Below are 27,060 nucleotides of genomic sequence, written 5' to 3' on the forward strand. Positions count from 1 at the left end.
CGCGTTCATTGCGAAAAATTGAAGTCTCGCAATTGATTTTTTTTTTGCGATTAAATGATCGAATTTTCATTAAATTTTGATAAAAAAAATATTTAAAAATTTTTTATTTTCAATTTTTAATAATATTTTTAAATATAAATTTTTTTTTTCATAATTTTCATTTTTGATTAATTTTTTTTCTTTTTGAAAATTATTAAAAAAAATTAAATATTTTACAATTTGAAAATAATTTAAATTTTTTTTCAAAATCATATGAAAAATTATTTTTAAGATTTTTTAAAATAATTTTCAAAAAAAAAAATAAAAAAAAATAAAGAAATAAAAATTTAAATTAAAAAAAAATATTAAAAAAATTAAAAATTTTAATACTTTTATTATTTCAACAATTTTTATTAATTTTCATAATTTTATAGTTTTTTTTAAGTTTAAATTTTTGTTTCAAAAAAAAAAAATTATTAAAAAGTTTTAAAATATTAGTAAAAATTTTGCAATTTGAAAATAATTTAATTTTTTTTACAAAATCATAAGAAAAATTTTAATAGGAATAAGAATTTAAAAAATAATTTAATAGAATTTATATTTTCAATTTTAATAAGAATTTATTATTTTTTAAATTATTTAAAAAAGGAAATTTTATTGAAAATATTGTTGTCAGTTTAGATTTTTTAAAAATTAATTTTAATTAAAAATTTTATTTCTTTATTAATTTTTTTATCAAAAATTATAAAATTTTGAATAAAAAAAATTAAATAATGAGCTTTGAAATCATAAAATTAGTTTAAAAATTAATTTTTTGAAATATTTAAAATTTTCATTATCTTTAAAATTTTTCAATAATTTTTTATTTTAAAAATTGAATATTCGCAAAAAATTCTAAAAATTATTGAAAAAAAAATTTTAATTTTAAAATATTTTAATTTGATATCAAATCTTGCGAAAAATAATTTAAAAATTTTGACAAACATTATTTTCAAATTTTTTTTTATTAAAATTTAATTTGAAATTATTTTTTTTTAAATATTTTTTTTCATAAATATAATTTTAATATAATAAATTAAGCAAAATATAAAAATTTAATAAAAATTTTAATTAAATATTGAATCTTGAGAAATTTTTTAAATATTTAAAGTTTCAAACGTAATTTTTTCACAATTTAACAAGAAATCCCATATAAACTTTCGACTTTATTGCAATTTTATTCAACAACGACGTCCTCTTTTTGTGTTTTTTTCCCTCTTTCTCTGTGTGTGTTTCTGATGATGTTTCTTTGTTTGTACTTTTTTCCATCGATTTTTTTTCCTCATTTATTTTTCTGTCTTCTTTCTTTCACATTTTTTCTACAAAAAAAAAGTTGTCATGTATTGTTATCAAAGTTTTTCTCACAGTTGACGAGAAACGTGAAAAAAAAAAATCAATCGATAAAATTTTACTAAACTTTATTTTTAAAGGTAATAGTTTTTAACAATCTTTTAATTATAAAAAGTAATTTTATTAAAAAGGCCTTTTCTTTAAACTGCTTCCTGAGTAGACTAGATATTTTTTCTTCTTTTTGGCGATCACAGTTTTCTATACTTCTAAGCAGTTTTTTAGGTTAATTAAGTAAGAAAATAAGTAAGTTGCGTCTTTATTTGGTTTAAATTATCAATTCATCATCGTCGCTTTCGTCGATGCTGCTTGTACGAACTGTGAGGAGATCTGTATCTGCGTCGCCATTTACCTAAAAAAGAAAGAATTTTAATTTTTTGTAATTTTCAAAATTTTTTAAATGTAAAATAAACATTTAAAGGAGTTTTTAATAGAAAAGCAAGCCACAAATCCCTTCTAAAAATTTTTTTTTGGTTAAAATTTCTTTTGAAAAGTCGGAAATTTGTTAGTAGAGTTAGTCACGTGCCCATTTCAACACCCAAGAGTCTCATATTTACCTTATCAGATCTTTTAAATATTCTTAAAATAATACATTTTCGTGCAAAATTCAACTATTTATAACAAAAAGCGATCTAGCATTCAAAGAGGGAGTCCTGTAAAGTTAAGTTAATTTTTGTACAAACCACGTGACGAAACGTAAATTATAAAAAATGAAAAATTAACTTCAAAAATTTTTTTTTTTTTTATTTAAAAATTAAAACTTACCCTTGAATAATGAACAGATCCTGTGTTTCGTCGGAACAATCCGAGCACTCGATGACGTCTTTCGGGCGATTTCATCACGTAAAACCATCCAATGCCGATTCCCGAACAAATTGTGAGAACAAGAAAAACTGTTAAAGTCACGTGACTTCCTCGTTTTCCAATTATTTCTTCGTGTTTTGGAGGCATCGATGTCGTTGTTGATGTTTCTTCGTCGTTGTTTGGGTCTAAATTCACTCCGAGCATCGGGCAAACGAGAGGCGTCGTCATATGAAGTTCAAGATAACATTGCTCAGCCTGAAATTAAATGAGAAAAAAAGAAGAAAATTAAAATTTGAATTTAATTTTAGCAAAAAAAATTTTTTTTTTGAGAAAAGTGAAAATTTGTACGATAGATGGCGCTTTATTAAATAAGAATGGAAAAATACGTTAAATTTTAAACAACAGATGGCGCTTCAATATACAAAAAGTTAATTTTTTTTCCTCAAGAGTTATGCGAGTTGTGCGAGATTTTGCCGTTAGAGTGCGCTTTATTATACAAAAAGTTAATTTTCTTTCATTAAAATTTAAAATTTTGCCATCTTTATTATACAAAAATTTCATTTTTCTTCATTAAAAGTTAAAATTTTGCCGTTAGAGGGCACTTTATTATACAAAAAGTTAATTTTTCTTCATTAAAAGTTAAAATTTTGCCATCAGAGGGCGCTTTACCGTAAAAAATCTTCATTTTCTCACAAAAGAAATCTAAATTAAACATTTCTCCGTCTAAAGTAAAACAAGAAAAGACAAAAATGAGAAAATCAGAGCATCTTTAAGTAAAACAATGTCTCATATCATCATAAAATATGCAAAGGGAGATCTTAATAAAACACTCGTCTCACTATTTTCCGTTCGTATCACGTCTCATATCGCGTCTAAATGCATGCCAGAGACAATGTAACGCAAAAAAGGAGGAAAAATAAAGAGAAAAGGCAAACAAACACACAAGGCAGCATCTTTCATGCCATCTTTTATTAAAAAAAGAGCGTTTCCTTTCTGTAACAGACTTTCACACACACACGAGAAAGTCATGCATAAATAAATGATATTGCAGGCACGCACGTTTCCCTGTTTATTAATAATAACAATGGATTTTGATATGGATTCGAGCGAGTCAAAGACATGCCAAAATATTGATCCTGCAAAATTTAATCGAAATCTGCGGTAGAAAAATATTTGAACGAGTACGATATGACAAAAACGAACAAAAAAAGGCATCAAGCAGCGGAAAAATGGGGAAAATCTGCATTGCACGACATGTGAGATGACAACATTTACATGACAACGACGATCAAAGCGACATTCGTTACGCCACACAATGGCTCTTTTTATGCTTTTCTTCCCTTTTCTCATTGTTCCTGTGTTTGTGTTTGCTAATTTTGTGACACAAAAGAAACTTTTTTCTCGTTAAAAATGGTAGTAATGATGAAAAAATGCAGAAAATTGATTTCTTTGTGACTTTTTGTTCGTGTTTTTGCGACGAAAAAAGGAGAAAAATGCACATTCAGCATCGTCTGGGCAGGAGAAACACAATTATTTTGTCGTCAAATGAGCAAAAGTTGCATAATAATACCATTCAGGAACAATGAGAATGCACAACAATGCAAAAGTTTGAGGTCACACTCGCATTTTCATGCATCACTTAAATCGCACATTGTGCAGAGACAGAAATTTCTTGTCAAGTCATTTCCGTTTCTTCTCCGACGACATTCTCCGTTTTAAATGTTTTGCATCATAAAATTATATTATAAATACTTTTGAATAATAATAACAACAAAACATGGTCTGTCGTCTTTTTCATCCGAAGAATGGTTTGGAGAGATGATGATAAAGTATTGCAGGATTGTCACGTAATGCTAAATGGTAGGATTTTGTTCTAATGGGGATTTTATAAGACTTTGGTTGAAGTTTTAGTCAATAGATGGCGCTTTATAAAAGAAAAAGTTTGATTTTTTGCATTAAAATTGAAAATTTTGACAAATTTTTTGTTAGAGGGCGCTCACAAAAAGTTAAATTTAGTCAATTGGCGCTCTAATTTTAATAAAAAGTCAAATTTTTTGCCATTAGAGGGCGTTTTTGTCACGAAAAGTTAAAATTTAGTCAATAGATGGCGCTTTAATAAAGAAAAAGTTTGATTTTTTGCATTAAAATTGAAAATTTTGACGTTAGAGGGCGCTTTATAGAATTAAATTTTGATAAAAAGTCAAAATTTTTGCCATTAGAGGGCGTTTTTATCACGAAAAGTTAAAATTTAGTCAACAGATGGCGCTTTAACAATTAAAAAGTCTTTTTAGACTCTCAAAATGAAATTTTTTGAATCAAAAATTATTCAAATTTTAATTTTGACTAATTTTCCATCCCGAAAAATTAACTTTTTCGACAATTTCAATCAAACAAACTCCTTAAAAAAACATCCAAGAACAAGTTTCCATCATCTGCCTTGTCACCAACTTCTACCATCTTCCTTCTTACATGCCTTTCGTTGCTTTTCTACTCCCAAGCTCATCTATATTCAAAGTATTTTGAATGCGACATGATGTCATTAAAAGATAAATTTCCTTGTTTTGTTACATTTTCGGTACATTTTCCTTCCTCCCTTCCATTGCGTATATGAACATGCGACGAATAATAACAAATCCTCGTTGTTTTTGTGTCTCGTTTTCCTTTTGCCTTGCATAATATTATCATCATCATATCCATCCATTATTCCTCATTTACAGCTTTCGAGACCCCAAATTGGATCAAGTTATTACGAGCTTGCTCTTCTTCGAATTTTTTGTTATTTTTTTTTAAAGTTGCCTTTTACACGAAAAAAAAACGACAAAAAAGTTTGTTGCTTACTTCCCTAATATTACGCTATGAAAAGTTGTTTTTGGCAGACATCCAACTACTATCCGACGCAAAAGCAACAACAACAACTACAAAAAATATTCATTCGAAAAATGAATGTTAGGGAGGGACAGCGAAAGCTTTTTCATAATGATTTTATGATAATTTTGGAAAATAAAATTATTTTTCCATTTTTTTTTTGTGTGAAATGAGTTTCAATGCAGAGATGGATACGGAAATAAACTTTAAAGGGATAAAAATTCAATTTTCTTGAATTTAATAAAAATTTAGACGTTAGATGGCGCTTTTAGTTTAAAAAAGTTAACATTTTTGCCGATAGAGAACGTTTTATTAAAAAATTTAAAATTTTGACAACAGATGGCGCTTTATTGAAGAAAAAACAAAAAATTTTTGACAAAAAAATTATGTCAGAAATTTTCATTTTTAATCATTTTATAACTCAAAACTGCCAAAAAATTGAAACTGAAAAAAAATTTTTTCTTTGACATAGTTTTGCTTTGAAAACTAAATCAAAAACTGAGTCAAAGTCATTTTTTTTTTAAATTTAAAATTTTGAAAGACAAAAAATTATTTTTACATGAGGAATTAAAATTTTAACGTTAGATGGCGCTTTATTTAAAGTCAAAATTTTTGCCGATAGAGGGCGTTTTATTAAGGAATTTAAATTTTTGACAAAAGATGTCGCTTTATAATACAAAAAGTTTATTTTGAATCGAAATATATGAATATTATTGAAAAAATATTTTTAACGAAAAAAATTAAAATTTATACGTTAGAGGGCGCTTTATAAAACAAAAACTTTCAATTTCAACTCAAGTCCCTGTTTTATTGGACAAGCATAATGACACAAAGAGAGCAAAACGGAAAACAGGACAGCCTTAAATATTTTCAGATGTTTTGAACATTAAACACAATTCCTTTTAACATATTGGAAATTGTTGTACTTTTGTCGTGTCGACATCGAACACACTCACACGAGAGAGAGAAAAACAATCCAATTTTGTTAAAGTTTTTGCGTATTTTTTGCTGTGCAAGCATTTTTTGCTCTGTCTCTGTTTCTGTTGTTCATCAACAACCATCGAAACAGAACATCTGTAAAACTAAAAATTCAACAAAAAAAAATTTTTCAACTTTTCTGAAAATCCTTGCAATACTTCCGACTTTTTGTTATGATATCAGGATGTAATTTGCTGTCATGTTAAATACCTGTCTCACTCCTTGTTTGTCTCGATGTGTGTTTTTTGGTGTGAATGACCCGAAAAACGTCTAAATATTTGCCAAGAAATGTGTCTTGAAACTTCATCTTTTTACATTGCTGACGTCGTCGTCGTCTTCGAATGTTGGCTCAAGACAAACATCATGTTTATCAAATGTCGATCCTTTTCAAATAGAAACCCTTTTCCCCGATATTTTCTTGTTTGCGCTTGTAACATTTGTTTCTTTTTACATTTTTGGGATGCTTTTTGGGTGCCTTGGCTAATATAGGGAGCCACAAACATTTTATCCGCAAACATTTTTCGTGTGTGTTTGTGTGAAATTTTAATCCAATTTTTGCTTTGACGTCAGATTTTTTTTCAAGCAAATCTTAAAGTTTTAAAGATTTTAGACAATAGATGGCGCTTTATTAATTAAAAAGTTAATTTTTTGCTTTAAAAGTTAAAATTTTTAAAAATTTATACGATAGATGGCGTTTTATAAAATTAAAATTGAAATTTTTTCCCGTTAGAGGGCACTTAATTGATTGAAAATAAAAATTTATCCAACAGATGGCGCTTTATTTCGTAAAAAGTTAATTTTTATGAATTAGAAGTTCTAAATTAATCAATAGATGGCGCTTTATATCACAAAAAAAGTAACTTTTATGCGTTTGAAGTCAAAAATCAAACAAAGGAGGGCGCTTTATATTAATTTTTATGCATTTCAATTGATAAATTTGACAATAGATGGCGCTTTATAAATTAAAATTTAATTTTTTAAATAAAATTGGTAAAATTTTACCTCATGAGCAAACACAAAAGCAAATAAATCCAATTTTTAACTAAAAATTCCGCATATTATTCCACAATTCAAACAGAAAATTACATACCGACATAAAATTCTCCTTTTATTTAGTTAACAGAGTAAATTTTAAGTAAAAAGTACCGTCTTTTGTTTCTCGTACATTTGTAAAATTCATGTGTGTGCCTGAGATAATAGGAAAAGTAAAGTGTATTAGAGGAAAAAGACAAATATGTAGATAAGAAAATTATTTGTTTGAATTAAAAGTCTAGCTAGTGTGGCGTAATTTTTGCACACATGAGACATTCAAATAACGATTATCGTCGTGGTTACGAGAAGAAGTTCTTTCTCTCCTTTGCTGCTAAAAGTTTTATCCCGTATTTTGTGCGAGAGCGAATGGTATGGGAAACACAAACAATTTTAACTCAATTTCTTGCCAGTAAATAATAAGAAGAAGAAGAGCGAAGGAATGAACGGTAGAACGTGCACATGAATATTTAAAAGGCTTCCTGCTTCTTTTCTATTAGTTTTTTTTTTGCTTCTGTGTGACTGTGTAATGTTTGGGGTGTAGCATAAACAAACACAAAATAACATCGGAGGAAGCTATTCATAATAAATTTAAGGTAATAATAATCTGTTCTTGAGTACTTGAAAGATAAATAGTTGTTGCAGAGTTGCGGGCGGGGATTATTTAAAAGAAAATCGAAGAGTTTGCTTTTTGAAAGTCAATATTTGAGTTTAAGAGACTTTCAGTATGAACTTTTAAATGAAAATTTTCGGTTCATAGAGTTAATTTAAGCAATAGATGGCGCTTTATTTAATAAAAAGTTCATTTTTTGTCGTAAAAAGTAAAAATTTATACGTTAGATGGCGCTTTATATTACAAAAAATTCATTTCGACTCGTTAGAAATAAAATTTTATACGTCAGAGGGCGCTTTGTTTAAAAAAAACTTAAATTTTCATCAAATAAAGTTAAAATTTATCCGTTAGAGGGCGCTTTATTTCAGAAAAACTTAAATTTTCATCAAATAAAGTGAAAATTTATCCGATAGAGGGCGCTTAATTTATTAAAAAGTTCATTTTTCGTTGTAAGAAGTAAAAATTTATCCACAAGATGGCGCTTTATAAAACAAAAAGTTCATTTTGACTCGTAAGAAATAAAAATTTATCCGTTAGAGGGCGCTTTATTTCAGAAAAACTTAATTTTTCGTCAATTAAAGTGAAAATTTATCCGATAGAGGGCGTTTTAGTTCATTTTTCAACTAAATAGTAGTTTTATAAAGTAAATTTTTCAACAAAAAAAGCTAATTTCCATGTTTTCAAAAACAGAAAAACCTTCAGTTGAAAAGCCATCGTCCTCATATGACTCCAATTTCCACACGAGACAAGTATAAAACGTGTGTTAAACATGAAACGATTATTTTGCGGCTTATATGGTTTTCTTTTAACAAACTTTTAATCACACATATAAACAGACTCGAACACACACAAAATCAGAGCAATTACTGAAGTTGACTCTATTCTACGGCAAAATATACAAAAAGTTGTTATTTTATTATCGGTTATCGCCAAAGGATGACTTTTGTGTGCAAAAAACTTTCAAGTAGAGCTTAACTGTGTCACAAAAAAAAAGTTAATTTTCAACTCGAATTGCACCTTTTTGGTCTTCTTGGAGCTTCTTCTCGGTAATATTTGCATATAAATAAGATAAGATGACCATTTAAAGGCTATTTATATGCAAATTGCCTTACAAATGTGCCCGTTATTTGTCTCGCTTCTTTGCGTTTCTCACTTCCCAACGCAATTGTTGTTATTATTATGACGATGTTAATCTTAAGTAATCTCAAAGCCGCGAATCCATGAGAAAAACGAAGAAATTTATCGACGATAACGAAACAATGATATTAAATTTTACTTTTCTTGTTTTCTTTTCAGATTTTTATTGCATCGCCGAGGAAGATTTGTCGATTGAACTCGGAGATAACCTCGACGAAGAAAGTCGAGAAAAGGTGAGAAAGACGTTTTTGTTTATAATTAATTAGTCTTAGAAGGTAAACAAACATTGAGGAGGAAGAGAGATTTGTTTGTTTACTCAACAAATGCAGTTTAATTAGTTTGACGTTCTTACAAACAACTTTTGATGACAAGTGAAGTGCTTTGGCAAGTCAAGTGTGATGAAAATTGGTTAGATAAGATGATATTAAAGGACATTTTGATTAATTTTGAAGAGTTTTATGGTTTGAAGTGTTCTTGAAATGAACGTTTGTTCATTTCTGACAAATTTTCTTCTATTATTCGAAGGAAATTTGAAAAATTTTGAATGAAAAGTTACAATTTAGACGTTAGATGGCGCTTTATATAAGAAAAAGTTTGTTTTTTACATAATTCAATAGAAATTCATACAGTAGATGGCGCTTTTTAAAACAAAAATTTCATTTTCTTCAAAGAGAAGTAAAAATTTTTCCATTAGATGGCGCTTAATTTAATAAAAAGTTAATTTTCTCTTAAACGAAGTAAAAATTTTGCCATCAGATGGCGCTTTATTTAATAAAAAGTTAATTTTCTCTTAAACGAAGTTAAATTTTGCCATCAGATGGCGCTTTATTTAACAAAATTTTCAATTTTCGTATCAAACCATAAACTTTTTGTCAAAAATTTTATTTTTTTTAATCAGTAGCTTCAATTTTTGCCTTTTCATCATAATTTTCTGCCATGTTTCTGTTGCCCAAAGATAAAAATTAATGAAAACAACCTCCGCACAATGCATCTTTTGTGCCTTGCCACACTTTATCTCTTAATTAGACTTCACATTCACCTTTCTCGCTTAGCACCCCATATGAACTCGCATAACGACATGACACGACAAACTGCACTCATTAGCTTTTCTGTCACATCAGACATAATCTTATCATCATCATATTTTCCCTAACATGAGCGACGAACACACAAATGCAAATTATTCACAAATTAGAAGAATATCTGCAACGAGCCACGTCGTCGTCGTTGTCGTTCAAAAGGAAGGCGAGAGAGGACTGAAAATTTTATAAATAAACAAAAACAGCATTAATAATGAATCCGTAATAATAAATATAATTATATGTGTCTGGCTTGGCTTTGCTTTGCTCTGCTCGACTTTCTGCGCAGAACAACGACGACGTCGGCCCAAAATATCGCATAATAATAACAGTAAAAGGTTTTTCTTGTTACGGGACGAGCCTTGCATGCATTTATATTTCATATTATTTGCATATAAAATTATAACGTGTGTTATCATTTCCACTTTTTGCCATGCACAATGCAAGACCTCAAGGGATTGCTTGCATTAAATTCGTTGCACACGTACACGAAATTAGATGAGGCAGAACATTGTTGTGATTATATTTTATTCACAGAGCAGGTGAAGTGATAGATTTAGTTTGACAAAGTCGAGTCTCACACGCAATTTAATCAGAAAATGTGCTCATTTGCATGAAATAATTGTTCTTTTCCTCGATTTTGTGATAAAATTTTGCTGTTTCTTCCTTATTTGTTGAGGAATTTGTCATAAAATTATATTTTGAAAAGCAAAAGTTTACAAAATGATTTTTGAAAGTTGAAAAATTGAAGCTACTGATCGAAAAAAAAATTAAATTTTTGACAAAAAGTTTTAATTTAAGGATAAAAAAATAATTTAAAAAATTAATTAATTTAACAAATTGTCAATAGAGGGCGTTGTAAAAATAAAAATATAAATTTTCTTCCAGATTTTTCAAAATTTACTCGATAGAGGGCGTTTTTACAATTAAAAAGTTTATTTTCTTCCAAATTTAGTCAACAGAGGACAAAAAGTTAAAAAAAAAAGAATTTTACTTCTATAAAGCGCCATCTACTGTTTAATTTAGATTTTTTTTTTGGTAAAAAATTAACTTTTTAATTTAATTAAAGATTATTTAAGTTAATTATTGAATAACTACCAAAATTTTTCTAAATTAATCAATAGATGGCGCTTTATAGAAGTATTTTTTTTACTTTTAAATTAAAAGTTTTTGCCCTCTCTTGACAAAATTTGGAAGAAAATAAACATTTTAATTGTAAAAACGCCCTCTATCGACTAAATTTTGAAAAATTTGGAATAAAATTAATATTTTAACTGTTACAACGCCCTCTATTGACAAGTTTTTATAAAAATTATTTTTACCAAATATAGCGTCATCTACTGTTTAATTGTTAAAGCGACATCTATTGACTAAATATTTACAATTTGCTCAAAAAATTAATTTTTAATTCAAATAAAGCGCCATCTAACGGCAAAACTTTCACTTTATACGATTTTTTTAATTTAAAGCGCCCTCTATTGAATAATTTTTCAATAATTTATGAATTAATTTTCTTTTTATGTTGAAAATTCTTTTAAATTATTTTTTTTTTACTTTTAATTTTTTTATTGAAAAATTTTAAATTACTTTAAATTTTTTTTTTCACTCTATTCAAATTTTTTTTTTATGAAAAATGATCGAAAACCAACGATTCATCATCATTCCCATTCATGATTATTCTAAATAAACATTCATTACTTTTGTCATTATTTATATTTTTGTCTGTTGTTACGCATCTTTTTAACACAATGCGAGCGTAGACAGACAAAATATTGAAGGAAATTTGTTACACAAAGTATTACTTCGTCTTCTTCTTTCCGACAGAAACTTTATAATAATAATGATAAAATATGAAACTCGAACACACAAAATTAAAGAAGGAAGTATTTTACCGTTTAATAAATCATTCCTCGTTATTTTGTGTGTGTCTGTCTCGCTTTTGTCTTCTCCCATTCTTCTTTTTCTTCTTTGGAATTTCGACCCACGCTCGAATTTTGTGACTTTTTGAAGAAATCTCAGACGTTGACATTAATTAAACATTACGTGAAATGGCAAATTCTCGTGTTCTCGCGATGTTCTGACAACATATTAATTAAATTGCCACGTTCCCTCCGCCTCCTCCGTGATTCCCGCATGTCACACGCGTTTTTTCGCTGTTATTTAGGTAATTATGTCACTCATGAATAATTTATCGCGCAACATTTAATTTTTCCTGTGTTTAAATCCTCCTCGCCTGCCGAAGAAAAATTACAAATCGGGAAAACGGGAAACCAAAAACCGGAAATGTACAAAAGGGAGATTCATCGTTAAAGGCTAGAGGAATGCGAAGGATTAAAATCGACGAAGGTATTTACTTAATGAACACATATCGCTCGACAGTGTCGACGGGTAATGAAACGAAATGTATTTCCGGCTGTTATTTTTGTTCCGTTGCATTGTTTGGTGCTCTAGTTATCCGTTGAACGTGCATTCATTACTTTGTTGCGTCTTTTATTGTGTTTGTAGGTCGTCTCGTAATGACTTTTTGTTTTGGTTTTGTTGTTGAAATAGACAAAGATGAGAAATTTTCGAAGAATTTGAGGCGTTTTATGGTTAAAAATGATGAGAAAAGTTCTACAAATCTCAAATTTTGACATTTGTTAAATCTAAAATTTTGACATTTCATGAACTGTCAAAGTCAAAATTTGAAATTTTTTGAACTGTCAAAGTCAAATTTTGAAGTTTCTTGAACTGTCAAAGTCAAAATTTGACATTTTTTGAACTGTCAAAGTCAAATTTTGAAGTTTCTTGAACTGTCAATGTCAAAATTTGAAATTTTTTGAACTGTCAAAGTCAAATTTTGACATTTCTTGAACTGTCAATGTCAAATTTTGAGGTTTCTTGAACTGTCAAATTCAAATTTGAAGTTTTTTGAACTGTCAAAGTCAAATTTTGAAGTTTTTTGAACTGTCAAAGTCAAAATTTGAAATTTTTTAAGCTGTCAATGTCTTAATTTTTCTGAAAATTCGAAAAATTGACCAAAAACTCTTTCAAAAAATCCCTTAACTGTCCTTTTCATCACTAATTCACTCGTTTCTCCCATTTAATGCACTTCTCAATACATTATTCAGTGCATTTTCGTTCTTTATCGCCCCACTTTTCGCATTTATTGTTGCCATTCTGCTCGAGTTTTCGAGACAATGTTGTGACAAAAGACACGAAAACAGCATCATCTTGATAATTAATTATGCAAAAGACATTAAATCTCGTTGTTTATTCAGGTATTCTAAGTGCTTTACGACTGCTGCAGTGTTTTGACAAACATGATCGACAAGAGAATTATGCGTCGCGGTAATGCCGTGTCACGTTCCTTCGAAATCTAAAGTTAAATTTTTTTTCATGCATTTTTTGAGTGTTTTTTTTTATTAAATCTCTTTTCATGCCAAGATCCAAGTGCGTGCTTTTATCACGTTCCCAGCCTCTCAAAAGACAGAAAATTATGAAAGCCATTTATTTTATAATGTCATGCACAAAACGTACCTTCATTCATTCTCAATTTTTCTGAGAGAGACAAAAAAAATCTGAAAAATTGAAAAAAATGCAATGTCATCAATTTTTTACTCCTTGGCACTCGGAATGAAACGCCCGTCTATTAAGTAGTTTTTGTCACAAAAAAATTATTTCAACACATCATTCATGCGACGACGACGACGACGACACGGAGAGCAAAATGCATGTGAAAGTGAACAATTTAGCAACTTTGTCATGTAAATATTCGTTATACTTATTATGTAAATGGGTGAGAGGATGAAAAAAACGAAGGAAAAGTTTGTATTTAAATATTAAATGAAGCATTTTTGTCCTCATTGGTTCGAAAAAAAAAGTGCGGCGACAACGAAAATGGGCATATTATGAACTTGTTGAGGTGAAAATGAGCAGAAGAGTGAAGCATTTAATCGTTAAGAGGATAGAAAATGAGAGATAATGACTTCAAATGAACTAAAATGTCAGAAAAATTAATTTAAATTTTTAACGGTAATTTTTTGAATTGACATTTACGAATTTTTATTTAAATTATGAAAAAAATCACAAATTATGAAGAAATTTTAATTTATCTTAAATTTTTAGACAAGAAAACTTAAAATATCTTCATAAAATTTATAATTGTTTTAATAATTTATGAAAAAAATTCGTAAATGTCAATTTAAAAAATTACCGTTGAAAATTCGAAAATCGCTTTCCGCTAATTCAAACAAATTTTTATGATAAAATTGAAAGATTTTTTTTTTTCAATTGAAAAATAAAATTTCTTCATATTTGTATTAATTTTCATTAAAATAAAAAAAAATTTATAAACGTCAATTCAAAAAATGGCGGTTAAAATTTTAATTAAAAATTTAAAAATAATTAAATTTTTAAAGGTCAATTTTTGAAATAAAATTTCCAAACTTTTTTGATTTTAAATATAATTTTTAAGAAAAAAATTTTTTTTTATTGAATTTTTAATTAAAAAAATAGTTTTTTTTCTTTAAAATAATAAAAAATTGTAAATATCAATTCAAAAAAAAAAAAAAATGGCGGTTAAAATTTAAAAAAAAAATAAAATTTTTAACGGTCAATTTTTGAAATGAAATTTAAAAACTTTTTTAATTCATTATCAAATTTTGAAAAAAAATTTTTTTTTAAATTTTTAATTGAAATAAAAATAATTAATTAAATTAATAATGAAAAATTTGTAAATGTCAATTCAAAAAATGACCGTTAAAAATTTTAAATTTAATTTTTACGTCAAATTTTTGTCTAAAAAGCAATTTTAAAATAATTTCTCGTAACCCAATAACAATCAAAGAAGGATTTCAACTCAAATGTACAACAAATAACTAATTAAAATTCCTCCAACTGCCCAAACTCATTGAAAATCGCACATCAAAGCAACATCGTTCGACATCAAACGCATTTCAATTGCCTTAATCTCCATCAAAAAGTAATATTTTGATGAAAATATCTCATTATCGCTTGTAAATTCATCACCGCTTTGTCCAAAAAATAATTCTTTTGGGTCAATGAACCAACTTTGTTTCTGCTGCCATAGAACCAGACAACTTTCAATTAGCTCCGAACGACGTCGTGCGTGTATATTGATCAAACAAACGCTCACAAAAGAAGGTAATTTTGCTATTAGGTTAACATATTTCGCATGAAAGGGAGTTTAAAATTAAAGATTTCTGTTGAAATTTTGTCAAAATTCGAAAACCGTAAAAATTGGCAAACCACATAACTTGAAACCGCATTTCGGACCGACAAATTTTCACAACGCAAAATTGCAATTTTTTCGAGAAGCAAAAAAAAAGTGAAGAGGAGTAAAACGCGCGCATTTTCCTCGAAGGACCGATAAATCAGTGACACGACGTGCACTTTTACGATATTTATTACACCATTTTGAGACCTAAATCTGTCGGCGGCGCGTTCCTTCCACAGCGAGAAGCAATCCAGATACGAAATTGCGGCGAAAATGGCAGAAAAGAGATACTTTTACGTTTCTGGAGCGAGAGAGAGGCAATCCAGATAATATATGTATTTTTGAAGTTTTGCTCGTATGCGTGCTGACACATGCGGTATGGCAGCAAAACTTTAAACATTCCCATAAATTTTGCGGAGAAAAGTATTTTTTATCGTCTCTGGAAAGAAAAATAACACAAAATTTAGATGTCACACAAAAGTTTATCTGCAAATTCGTACAAATCATGCCAAAAAAAACCTTTTTTAATTAATTTAGATGACTCGCATTTTAGCTTGCGACAGCAGAAAAAACGTCAATTTAGGGAATAATTGATGAAAATTTTAGTTAGTCATAGAAAAAATTGCATTTCAAATAAAATAATTTACGAAAATTGCGACTGAACAAACAGACACGAGCTTCATAATAACACAAAATTTATATATTTATGTGAAAAAAAAAGTTTTTCCAGCTGAACTCTCTATCGTTCTCTATCGCTCGAGAATGCCATTTAGGCAGATGCGATAAAGAAAAATATTTCATTTTACAAAAATTTCTTTAAATATTTGAGTTAAAAATATTTAAAAAATTTTTTTTAGCTAAAATATTTTAAGAAATTTTTTAAAATTATTAAAAAAATATTTATTTTTAACAAATTATTTATAAAAAAAAATTGATTTTTTTTTAACGGAAAATTAAAAAAAATTACAAATAATTGAAAAAAATAATTTTTTATATAAAATTCATTTTAAAATTTAAAAATATAAAAAATAAAAAAAAAATAAATTAAAATTTAATTTAATTTAAAATAAAATAAAATTAAAAAAAAATAAAATAAAAATTAAATTAAATTAATAAAATTAAAAAAAAAAATTTTTTAAAAAAATTTAAATTTTAAATAAATTAATAAAAAAAATTTAATATTTTTATTTAATTGTAATTCTCAATTTTAAAATAAATTAAATTGATTAAAAATTATTTAATTGCATTAATTAATTAAATTAATTTTTTAAATAAAATAAATTTTTGAGATATTTGTCTAACAGGCAAGAAAACTTAAAATTTTTTCATAAAATTTGTAATTTTTTTATAATTTAAGAAAAAAATCAAAAAATTAATTTTTAATTTTTTAACGGTATTTTTTTAAATTGACATTTAAGAAATTTTTTAAAATTTTGAAAAAAAATTACAAATTATGAGGAAATGAAAACTTAAAAAATCTTCAAAAAATTCAAAATTTTCTCATAAAATTTAAGAAAAATTTCGTAAATGTCAATTCAAAAAATGACAGTTAAAAATTCGTAAATCGCTTTTTGCTAATTCAAAAAAAAAATTTAAAATATTTTTCCTAATTTCTTCCGCCTAAAAAATTTCCCATCGAAAGCGGGAACGAGAGAGATAGAGACAGGCAATTGACACAAAAATTTACATAAACAAATTTGTGTTTGCAAAACGCATCGTGCAGTTCGGGTCAAACGAGCGACGAAAAACAAGCAGAAAATATTTTATTAAATTTTGTGTGCATTGCAAAATTGAGGCACACACAATTTTATTATTTTATTATTATAACTTAAAAATAAATAAAATTTTTCACGATGAGTTTATATTTTCGAGCGACCGAAATATTCGGAAAATTTTGTGCTTTTATCAGCACTTCATAGAAAATATGAATTTTTCAGTAAATCGACGCTAAATTGTTTTTCACGAGAATTTCTTGTTTTATTATTTATCAAAAAAAAAAGTAAAATTTATTTCTGTATCATTTCATTAAATACGAATTCTTGGGAAAGAAAAATGTTAAAATAAAAAAAGGGAAGTGCTTGCCTTGCCCACTCGACAATAAATTTTCCTTCCCATTTTCTGTGGAAAAATATTTTAATCGGATTTCAAAGTAAAAGTGGATTTTAAGCTCTTTCGAGAGCGGTTCACGTACACTCATTTGCCCCAAAAAACGACATTTAAGGCGAAAATTAATTTGCACCCATTTAAATTCAATGTCCTTCGGATCCTTTTTCCCTCATTGTGACATGGGGAGAGAATTTTTGGCAAATATCACACAAAAAAGACATAAAATGTAATATTTGACATTTGCCCGCAAAACCACAAGACACTCTTTGTGCTTTCTTTCTTGACCTGTCACTCAAACCGCTTCGTTTCCAGCTGAGAATTGCTTCGAGAGTGATTAGAGCGACAAAAGGAGGACGATATTGTCCTTTTTTATCCTTCGTACATGATTTTATTTGCCTCAATGCATTTAAATGTCATATTTATTGGAATGATTATGTCCAACATTCTCAAGAGACAAAAACCGAGAGACAGAGACATGAAAATAAATCAAAAAGTAGACAAAAGCAAATGAAACATGATACTCATGTGGGTTTGATTTTCCTTTTTTTGGGCACACAAATTTCAGTTTGGTAGCTCGGTTGTTTGCTGCAAGTTGATATGATTCAATTTATGTAACTTTTATGTGTTGAACGGCATGAATAAATGAATGAATGCTTTCAAATTAAATTGACTTTGATTAGATTTGTGATGCGAAAACTTTGTCTCTGTCTCTCTCTTGTGATGAGTTTCGTTGCACAAATGGACCGTAATTGGCTAAATTACGTCTCTATCGGATGGGATTTTTTACAGAAAATTGCCAATGAAGTAATGAAAGTCGATGAAAATGGTCGAAAATTTACTAAAAAAAATTTAATAAAATTTAAAAAAAGTTAAAAATTAAAATTTAAAAATTTTAACAAATTTTTAATAAAAAAAAATAAATAAAAATTAATTTTTAAAAAAATTAATAAAAATTGATTTAAAAAAAAATTAAATAAAAATTTAAAAAAAATAAAATTAAAATTAAAAAAAAAAATAAAATAAAATGAAATTGAAAAAAAAATTATTTTTATTTTTTAAAGTCAAAAGTCGACGAAAATGTATGAAAATTGGCTCAAAATATACAAAAATTAAATAAAATTATCAAAAAATAAATTTGAGCTTCAGAAAAATAAGAAAAATTAAAAATTTAATTTATTTTAAATTATTAAAAATTAAATCAAAAAAATAATTAGTTTAAAATAATTAATTAATTAAAAAATTAAATTTTTTGATTTAAATTTCTTTAATTTTTTATTTTATTTTATTTAATTTTTTTTTAATTAACTTTGGTAGAAATCAATTTTTTATACTTTCAGAGACTTTGGAAGTAATTTATAAAAATTTGTTAAGTCAAATTATTAATTTTATTAAGACTTAAAAAATTTTCGAAAATTACCTCCCAAGTCTAAAATTAATTTAAAAATAATTAAATAAAATAAAATAAAAAAAAAATTAAATTAATTATTTTTTTAATTAATTAAATTCTTTAATTTCTTTAAAAATGTTAAAAATTATTTTTGAAACTCCAAAAAACTCCTTAAGAATTATTTTAACAAATTATAAAAAATTAAAAATTTCAAAAATTAACTTTAAATTTATTTTTACCTTTTTTTAAATTTTTGTTAATTTATATTCTAAGTTTTACTTAAAAAACTGAATTTTGTCTCATTTTTCTGAAATTTTCTTTTCAAGCATCTTCTCAAGCATAAAACTCTCACAAAAAATCCATCATTGTCACAAATTTCCATGAAAAAAATCCTTCTAAACGTGAATCATATTCATCCATCTTCCAATATTACAAAAAAATGATATTTCGGCAACACATTTGTTAAACATCAACGTCAGATTATCATTTATCCGCTTCCCCAACATCGCGTGATATGATCCTTCTATCACTTTTAATCAAAAAAATACGAATTTTTTGTCAAAAATGGATTCTCCCGAAAATTGAGATTTTTGCATCCATCTGTTTTGTCACAAAAAAACTCACACAAAGTAATGAAAATGCAAATTTCGACGCCTCGCACGAAAAATTAACAAGATGTTGATGAATGACTTGCGTGACATGCGAAATAATTTGAGATGACATTTCATTACACAAATGAAAAAAAAATTGTTTTTAGAGCAACGACCTTCAGAATTAAGAAAAAAATACGTTTTTTTCTCGAACGTGTTTGGGTATTTCCGGATGCATCATTAAAGTTCCCTTTTGTGGACAACACGTTCTTGCAAATTTCCCATCGTCCTTCTTTTTTTTGTGCTTCTCAGGTTTCGCAGGTAAAAATAAAAAAAACAAACAAATTTTAGTAAAAAAGTATTAGCGTTCATTCATAAACGGAATTTTGTGGTAAATAGACGCCTTTTTGCTACTCTCTCTTCCTCTTTTTTTTAAAAATAAAAAAAATTAAATAAAAAAAAAAATTAAATTAAATTAAATTAAAATTTCAATAAAAATAAATTAAAAATTAAATTTAAAAATAAATTAAAAAAATAAAATTTTAAAAAAAATTAAAAATTTGTTAAAAAATGAAAAAAAAAAATATGAAATTAAATAAATTTTTAAAATAAAATAAAATTGAGATTTCAATAAAAATTAAAAAAAATAATTATTTTTATTTAATTTTAAATTTTAAAATAAATTTAATTAAATTAAAAATTATTTAATTGAAATTTTTTATTTATTTTTTTTTTTTAAAATAAAATTTTTGAGATATTTTTAACTAACATTTTTTTTTAAATTTTCTCTTTTCAGATAAACAAAAAAGCAACAGAAGAGAAGTAAAATCAAATAAATCGGATCAATTGAATGCTAAATGTCTGCAAAAAGGATACAATTTGTCTGAAAGTGTTTGAAATAAAATACAATAATCATCATCACACACGCACCTATGCATCTGTGCATGACTTAAATCCAAAAAGTGTTCAACATTGTGTGCTTTATATTTAAAATTAAACAAGAATCATTCGATTCCGAGTAATACGAGACACAAACACACCCAAAATGGGAAACGAAACATTCATAATCCTCGTCGTCGCTGTCATTGCCGCTTGCATCATGACAACAGAAACGTACCCGCAAGCGACATTCGGCACAAGCAACTCCGGTTTGACGACGATCGACATGCCGCTGATTCCGCGCTTCGTTTGCCCGGAAGGCGATTACTGCACGTGTGACAACATGTCGCCCGAATACGAGATTCAGTGTCCGCGCATCGATCCGCATGTGCATCTGAGGATTTTGCAACCGGCTTACATCATGGTTCAGTGCTTCAGTTACAACGAGACGGCCTACGAGGAGATTCCGCGCATGAATTTGGGCGAAATTCAAAAGTTGCACTTTCAACAATGTCCGTTGCCGCAAGGAAGAAGTCTTCATTCGATCGCCGAGCACTTCAATGCATCGCGAATTCGCACGTTGATCTTCCAGATGCCAAGTTACGCGGGAAATGTGCGGTTACATCGTGCCCATTTGAGTGGATTTCAACATTTGCAACGCTTATCCATCACAGATAACACGCAAACGGAGCTCCCGAGTGACTTATTCGACGATTTGGGCACTCTCAATTGGCTGCAACTCAAATCCGGGCGAGAATATTTGCCGCAAGACATTTTTAGCAAACTCCCGAACTTGCAAGTGATTGAATTGGCGATGAAATTACGCGAATTCAACCCGAAAATGTTCGTAAATCAGAAAAATATTCGCACTCTGAACCTCTGGGGCAACAGATTGTCGAATTTATCGAAAGATTCGTTCGAAAATTTAGCTTCCGTCGTCGAAATGGACCTCAGTTCGAACGGATTGGAAACTTTGAACGTCGGAATCTTCGATCCCTTACGAAATTTGATGAATCTCAACCTAAATGCGAACAATTTTTCATCACTGCCCGAAAATCTCCTCGCCCAAAATACAGAAATGCACGAATTTCGCATGTTAAATAATCGTCAACAGCTCAAAGCTCTGCCAGCTGCCTTGCTTGCGAACAAACCGAAGCTCAATAAAGTCTTGATTCGAGCGGATGTCGAAGAATTGCCCGAAGATTTATTCGCTGGATCAAAAAATATCGTCACAATTGGGATGGATGGCAATAAATTGCAAAAATTACCCCCGAAATTGCTTCAAGATCAAAGCGAACTGCAAGAATTGGATCTGAAACATAACCAACTGGTGCATTTGGATGAATATATCTTTGCGGGAACTAGATCGTTGCGCATCGTGCATCTCTCGTACAATCAACTGCTCAATATTTCATCGTAAGTAACTTTTTTCTTTGATTTTTTTTGAGTTTTTAATTCATTCTTGAAAGATTTACGGTTAAATTGTTGCAAAAGTAATGCATGAGAGATTTTATGAGAGTATTGTTGTGGTCAGTGTAAAAAAATTAATTAGAAAGAAGCGTTCTTGCGATGTAAATGTTAACAAGAACGTTATGGATGGGCGAGTTTTTGTTGTAAAATTAACTTTTTTGAGATAGATTTTCATTTTTAGAAGAAATTTTTAACTTTTTTGGTTAAAATTTAAATTTTTTTAAAAAAAAATTATTTCAAAAAAATTTTTTAAGAATAAATTTTTATGAAAATTTTAAAATTTTCAATTAAAATTTTAGTTTAAAATTACAAAAAATATTTTTGTAAAAAAAATTGTTTTCGTCATTTAAAGATAAATATTTTTGTCTAAAAAATTTAAAAAAAATTTTTTTAAAAAAAAATTGAAAATAAAAATTTATTTTTTTGTAAAAAAAATCGATTTTGGAATTAAAATTTTCTTTCAATTCAGAGGCAAAAATTAATTTTAATTTTTTTTAAAAAAAAAATTTCTCGAACCTTTCATCTAAAAAAATTTTCCAAAAATATTTTTTTTTTCATTTTTAAAAATCAGAAAATAAAAATTTTTGAAAAAAATTAGAAAAAAAATAAAAATTAATTTTTTTTTCAAAAATTTTAACTTTTAACCCTTTAACGACAAAAATTTCATTTTTGAAATTCGTTCAAAATATCAAATATTCTCACGTTCATTTCGGTAAAAGAACCAAATAAATAGAAATGTCAACATAAATAAGTCAATATCCAACTTTTTGTTATGCCAACCATGGAAAACAAACCCAAAACTCGAGAGAGACGCAAAAAAAAACGTTCAAAGGTAAAAAGAAGGCGAGAGAAACGATGAGTTATTCATGTCTAAATTGCAACTTTATCACACATATGAACCTACGCAAAATTATATCATTACCCGAGAAGAAAGCAAGAAAAAGGAGAACGACGACGACGCATACGACGTGAAACTTTTGCTAAACAATCATGTTATCACATCCTCCGTCGTTGTCATGCCTTTTGTTTCATCGTAGAGACGCAGAAATAAATAAAAAGGTTGTTTTCATTGTCTGACTTGTGTCAGGGTTGCCCTTTCTCTCGACGTCTCTTGGCACGACGATGACGACACGAGAAAAGAGCGTTTCCGGAAGAAAAAGTGATAAATGGAAGACGAAGAAGATTAAATTCAATCTCATGCTAGACGTCGCGTTACATTGGATTGGATTGGATAGTCTTCCGTTTCCGCTCAAATTTTTTTATATTTTACTTTTTTTTTTTTTGCCAAAATGCACAAAAAATCGTTTTGTGGCAAACTTTTTTAAACGCCCGCTCAAAAAAGATTTAACTTTGCCCGTTATAAAATTTTGTATGATGAAAAAAAATTGAAGTAAAAAAAAATGTTCCTTCGAAAGGAAGGATTTAAGTGCATTTCGTTTTTTTTTTATTAAAAAACTTTTTTTTTACAATTTTTTTTAATTTATCAAATTTTTTCAAAAAAAAAATTATTACCTATTTTTTTTTAATCTATAAGAAGTAAATTTTTAGAAATTATGAAATTTTCTACTATAATTGTAATTTTTAAAACTCTTTTTTAAAAAAAAAATATTAAAAATACTAATTTTGATTTTAAAAAAAAATTCAAAAATTTTTAGTTTTTTTTTTGCAATTTTGAAAATTTTTTTAAATTTTGAAAATTTGATTTTATAAAATTTTTAATTTTTTTTAAATTTAATTTTTGTGAAAATTATTTTAAAAATTGTAAAATTAATTATAAAAAATTTTCAAAATTTTTTTTCTTTTTGAAAAATTTTAATATTAAGTATGTTTTTTTAATTTTAAAAATTTTTTCAATTTTAAATTTTTTTTAATTATTTAAAATTATAAATTTTTTTATTGTTAAAGAAATTAAAAAAAATTTTTTTTTTCAAATTCAAAAAAAATTTTCTTGATTCTGAGAAATTTTAATTTTTTTTAATTTTATTTTTTTTTTATTTTTGTGAACATAAATTCAAAAATTCTTCAAATTTTGAAAAACTTTAATATTTTATTTTTTTTAATTCTTTTTTTGTCTTTAACAGACAATTTAACGTTCAAAAAACCATTTTTTCTCAAAAAATCATCAAAACGCATAAAAACTTTTATTTTTTTGCGATAGAATGGCAGTTGTGAAGTTTGTCATGAACTTTGTAACAGACAACATAGTCACATGAGACACGCCACAGCACTAAATTTGAGCATTAGATGACCTGACAAGCATATAAGAGATGCTCAAATTAGGTTAGACAAATAAAATAATGATTGTGTGACAATGGAAAACGATATCTGTTGCTCTTTTGCCTCAAAATTCGCTCGTAAAAACACATTTTAATCGATTTTTGTTCATTTTCTCTTTTCAGAAACGTCTTTGCTCATTTGGAGAATCTCATGGAGCTCTATTTGGACCATAACAACCTTCACACTATTGGATCTCATGCCTTCCATGAAAACATCGAAAAGCTCCATTTGCAATTCAATCGACTTACGTTCCGAGAGGAGTTCAAAATTCGAGATTACGAGCCCACAGACGACGACGAATACACCCAATCGCTCGGAAAACTCAAAAATTTGCGCGAATTACGCTTGGATCACAACCTGATCGAAACAATTTTCGGCGATTGGACCTTAAACATGCTCTCGTTGGAGGAATTGGACTTGTCAAACAACCACATTTCGTATTTATCGGCCGAACATTTGCAATTTTCACAGAATTCGTTGAGAGTCAACTTAAGCAACAACCAAATCGAGAAAATAGATTTGCATCGCATGACCTTAATTGCGGAAAATAACTCGAAACGGAATCCAACGCAAGTGTTTTTGGGTTCAAATCCGCTAAATTGCAATTGTTTCGCCTTATCGCTCGTGCAATTGGTCAAAGACAATTCTCAAATTCGGAATTTCATCGATTTCGAAGTCGATCAGTTGAGATGTAGTGCGCCTCAGATGCTGCGAGGACGAAATGTGAAGGAAATTTCGCCGTTCGAGCTCGTTTGTAAACTCGACGATGTGCATCAAGGCAAGGAAAGGTATTGCCCGGAGGGTTGCGATTGTCAAGTACGTCCTGTGGATCGAACAGCGCTCGTAAATTGCTCAAATGCGGGCTTAAATGACGTTCCTCAGCTATTTGAACCGTCAAATATGAACATCAGCATTCATCATATGGAGTTGGATTTGTCGGGTAACTTCATCAATGAACTTCCAGATGCGTCAATGGTTCTCGGGTACAACAGCATCTCGAAATTACTTCTGGATCATAACAACATTTCGTCTTTGTATGCGGAAAATATCCCGAAAAACGTGAAATATTTGACTTTAGACCATAACAACTTGCAATGGATGAACGTTTCGGTCTTGGATCAGCTGAATCACACAAAATCCTTGGAAAAAGTCTTCCTGAGCGAGAATCCATGGACTTGTGATTGTACAACCCTCGAATTTTTGGTGTTCGTTCAATCGCAACATGAAAAAATTGGCGATTACGAGAGGATTTCATGTTCAAATGGGATGCCCGTGTCAAAAATGGTTGCCGGCGACTTCTGTTCCGAAGAGAATTTGGCTGTTATTCTCATTGCCGTCATTATTGCCTTATTCAGCATCTTCATTGCCATCGCTGCACTCCTTTATATCAAGTATTCGCAAGAGATCAAGGTCTGGTTGTTCGCCAAAGGATGGCTTTTGTGGCTCATTAGCGAAGACGAGATCGACGAAGACAAAAAATACGACGCTTTCATCTCTTTTTCGCAGCACGACGAGGATCTCGTTGCCGAATATTTAGTGCCTGAGCTCGAAAGTGGCGAATTTCCGTACAAACTGTGCATCCATTTCCGTGATTGGATCGTCGGAGACGTAATTGCGGATCAGGTAACACGTTCCGTGAACGAATCACGAAAAACCATCGTCATCCTGTCACCAAACTTCTTAACTTCCGTATGGGGCCAAGCTGAATTCCGTCAAGCGCATAATTTGGCAGTGAAAGAAGGACTTTCGCGCGTTATTATGATCCTTTATGGCGATATTGGGCCCGTTGAGAAGCTAGATCCTGAATTACAAGCTTATTTGAAGACAAATACGTATCTCACGTGGGGCGATCAATGGTTTTGGCGAAAATTACGATATGCTCTGAGACATCCGATCAGCATGAGAGGTCAAAATAAACACGGATTGGTTAAAAGTTCGATGAAAACTTCCGTTGACGACAAGTTGGAGCTGATTATTCCGTCGCCTGTGACTCCGACACTTACAACACCGCCCGCCGAAAGTGCAAATAACTCGCTAATCACGAAATTAGCGTCGAAAAATGCGAAAAATCACGGAAACGGACATTTGCCGAACAATAACAAATTCATCAATGGCGGATATATTCCGAACAACGGCTATAATGGCTCAATTAATGGGCATGTAAATGGTGCTTTCATTATCAACACAAACGCAAAACAGAGCGACGTGTAATAATTACTGAATCTCGCGTTTTCTTGTACAATATTCGACAGTGATCGGGGGAATTCACCTGAAATGGTCTAAAAACCCACATTTTCCTTGACTTATTAAATCATGACTTTACGATAAAAAATTTTTTATTATTATTTTATAAATTATATAAGAAAAAGAGCCTTTTTGAATACTTAGCATTTAAGTTCGAATCTCACGAAACGGTGAATTTATGTTGACGTTAAATGATTATTGTAACGAAATTCTACAATAAAATGTTAGAATAGCAAAGAACTAACCTTAGAATAGGCAATTAGCGATGTAAGTTGTATAAAGAGTGACTAAATTATTTGTAAGTAAATTAAATATGTAAAAAATATGTTTGTTAAGGAACTTATGACGACTGCTTTAGACATATGTACACACAAAATATGATTGGATCTAAACATGTAAGAAAAAAGAAAAATAAAGAAAATCTAAAGAAAAAATTTTTTTTTTTGTTTATGAAAGGCTTCAAATATTAATAAAAGTGAGTTTTTAGAAGGTAAATTTAAAAAAAAATCCGAAATTTAATATTTAAATTAAATTAAATAATAAATATTTATTAAAAAAAAAATTCAAAAACTGAAAGGCCTAAAAAAATTTTTTTTCAAAGAAATTCAAAAGCTGAAAGGCTTAAAAAAAATTTTTTTTCAAAGAAATTCAAAAGCTGAAAGGCCTAAAAAATTTTTTTTTAAAATAAATTCAAAAACTGAAAGGCCTAAAAAATTTTTTTTTCAACGAAATTCAAAAACTGAAAGGCCTAAAAAAATTTTTTTTAAAAAGAAATTCAAAAACTGAAAGGCCTAAAAAATTTTTTTTTCAAAGAAATTCAAAAACTGAAAGGCCTAAAAAATTTTTTTTTCAAAGAAATTCAAAAACTGAAAGGCCTAAAAAAATTTTTTTTCAAAGAAATTCAAAAGCTGAAAGGCCTAAAAAAATTTTTTTTTAAAGAAATTCAAAAACTGACAAATTCAAAAAAATTTTTTTTTTAAAGAAATTCTAAAGCTGAAAGGCCTAAAAAAATTTTTTTC

The 27,060-nt window shown here is 28.2% G+C and overlaps 2 protein-coding genes across 3 annotated transcripts in view; one reads left to right on the forward strand and one right to left on the reverse strand.

The window, feature by feature from the left end:
• LOC134835865 (protein toll) overlaps positions 1-26,408 on the forward strand; it is an 85,495-nt gene extending 59,087 nt beyond the window's left edge. The window contains exons 4-6 of the mRNA XM_063850854.1: positions 8,951-9,024; positions 19,968-21,466; positions 23,920-26,408. Of these exons, the coding sequence (XP_063706924.1) occupies positions 20,217-21,466; positions 23,920-26,008 (3,339 nt within the window). The 5' untranslated portion in view covers positions 8,951-9,024; positions 19,968-20,216 and the 3' untranslated portion in view covers positions 26,009-26,408. The remainder of the gene's footprint in view (positions 1-8,950; positions 9,025-19,967; positions 21,467-23,919) is intronic.
• LOC134835867 (cation-independent mannose-6-phosphate receptor) overlaps positions 1,455-27,060 on the reverse strand; it is a 44,093-nt gene continuing 18,487 nt past the window's right edge. Inside the window, exons 4-6 of one of the 2 annotated variants that reach the window (XR_010162233.1) lie at positions 2,131-2,424; positions 1,923-2,018; positions 1,455-1,717 (exon numbers count right to left, since the gene is read on the reverse strand). Coding sequence is in view for 1 of the 2 variants with exons in the window: in XM_063850856.1 (XP_063706926.1) it covers positions 1,634-1,717; positions 2,131-2,424 (378 nt within the window). In the remaining variant the exon portion in view is untranslated. The remainder of the gene's footprint in view (positions 1,718-1,922; positions 2,019-2,130; positions 2,425-27,060) is intronic. The other variant, XM_063850856.1, reaches the window with a different exon arrangement.

Source organism: Culicoides brevitarsis, chromosome 3 (genome assembly GCF_036172545.1).
Source record: "Culicoides brevitarsis isolate CSIRO-B50_1 chromosome 3, AGI_CSIRO_Cbre_v1, whole genome shotgun sequence".
Lineage (NCBI taxonomy): Eukaryota > Metazoa > Arthropoda > Insecta > Diptera > Ceratopogonidae > Culicoides > Culicoides brevitarsis.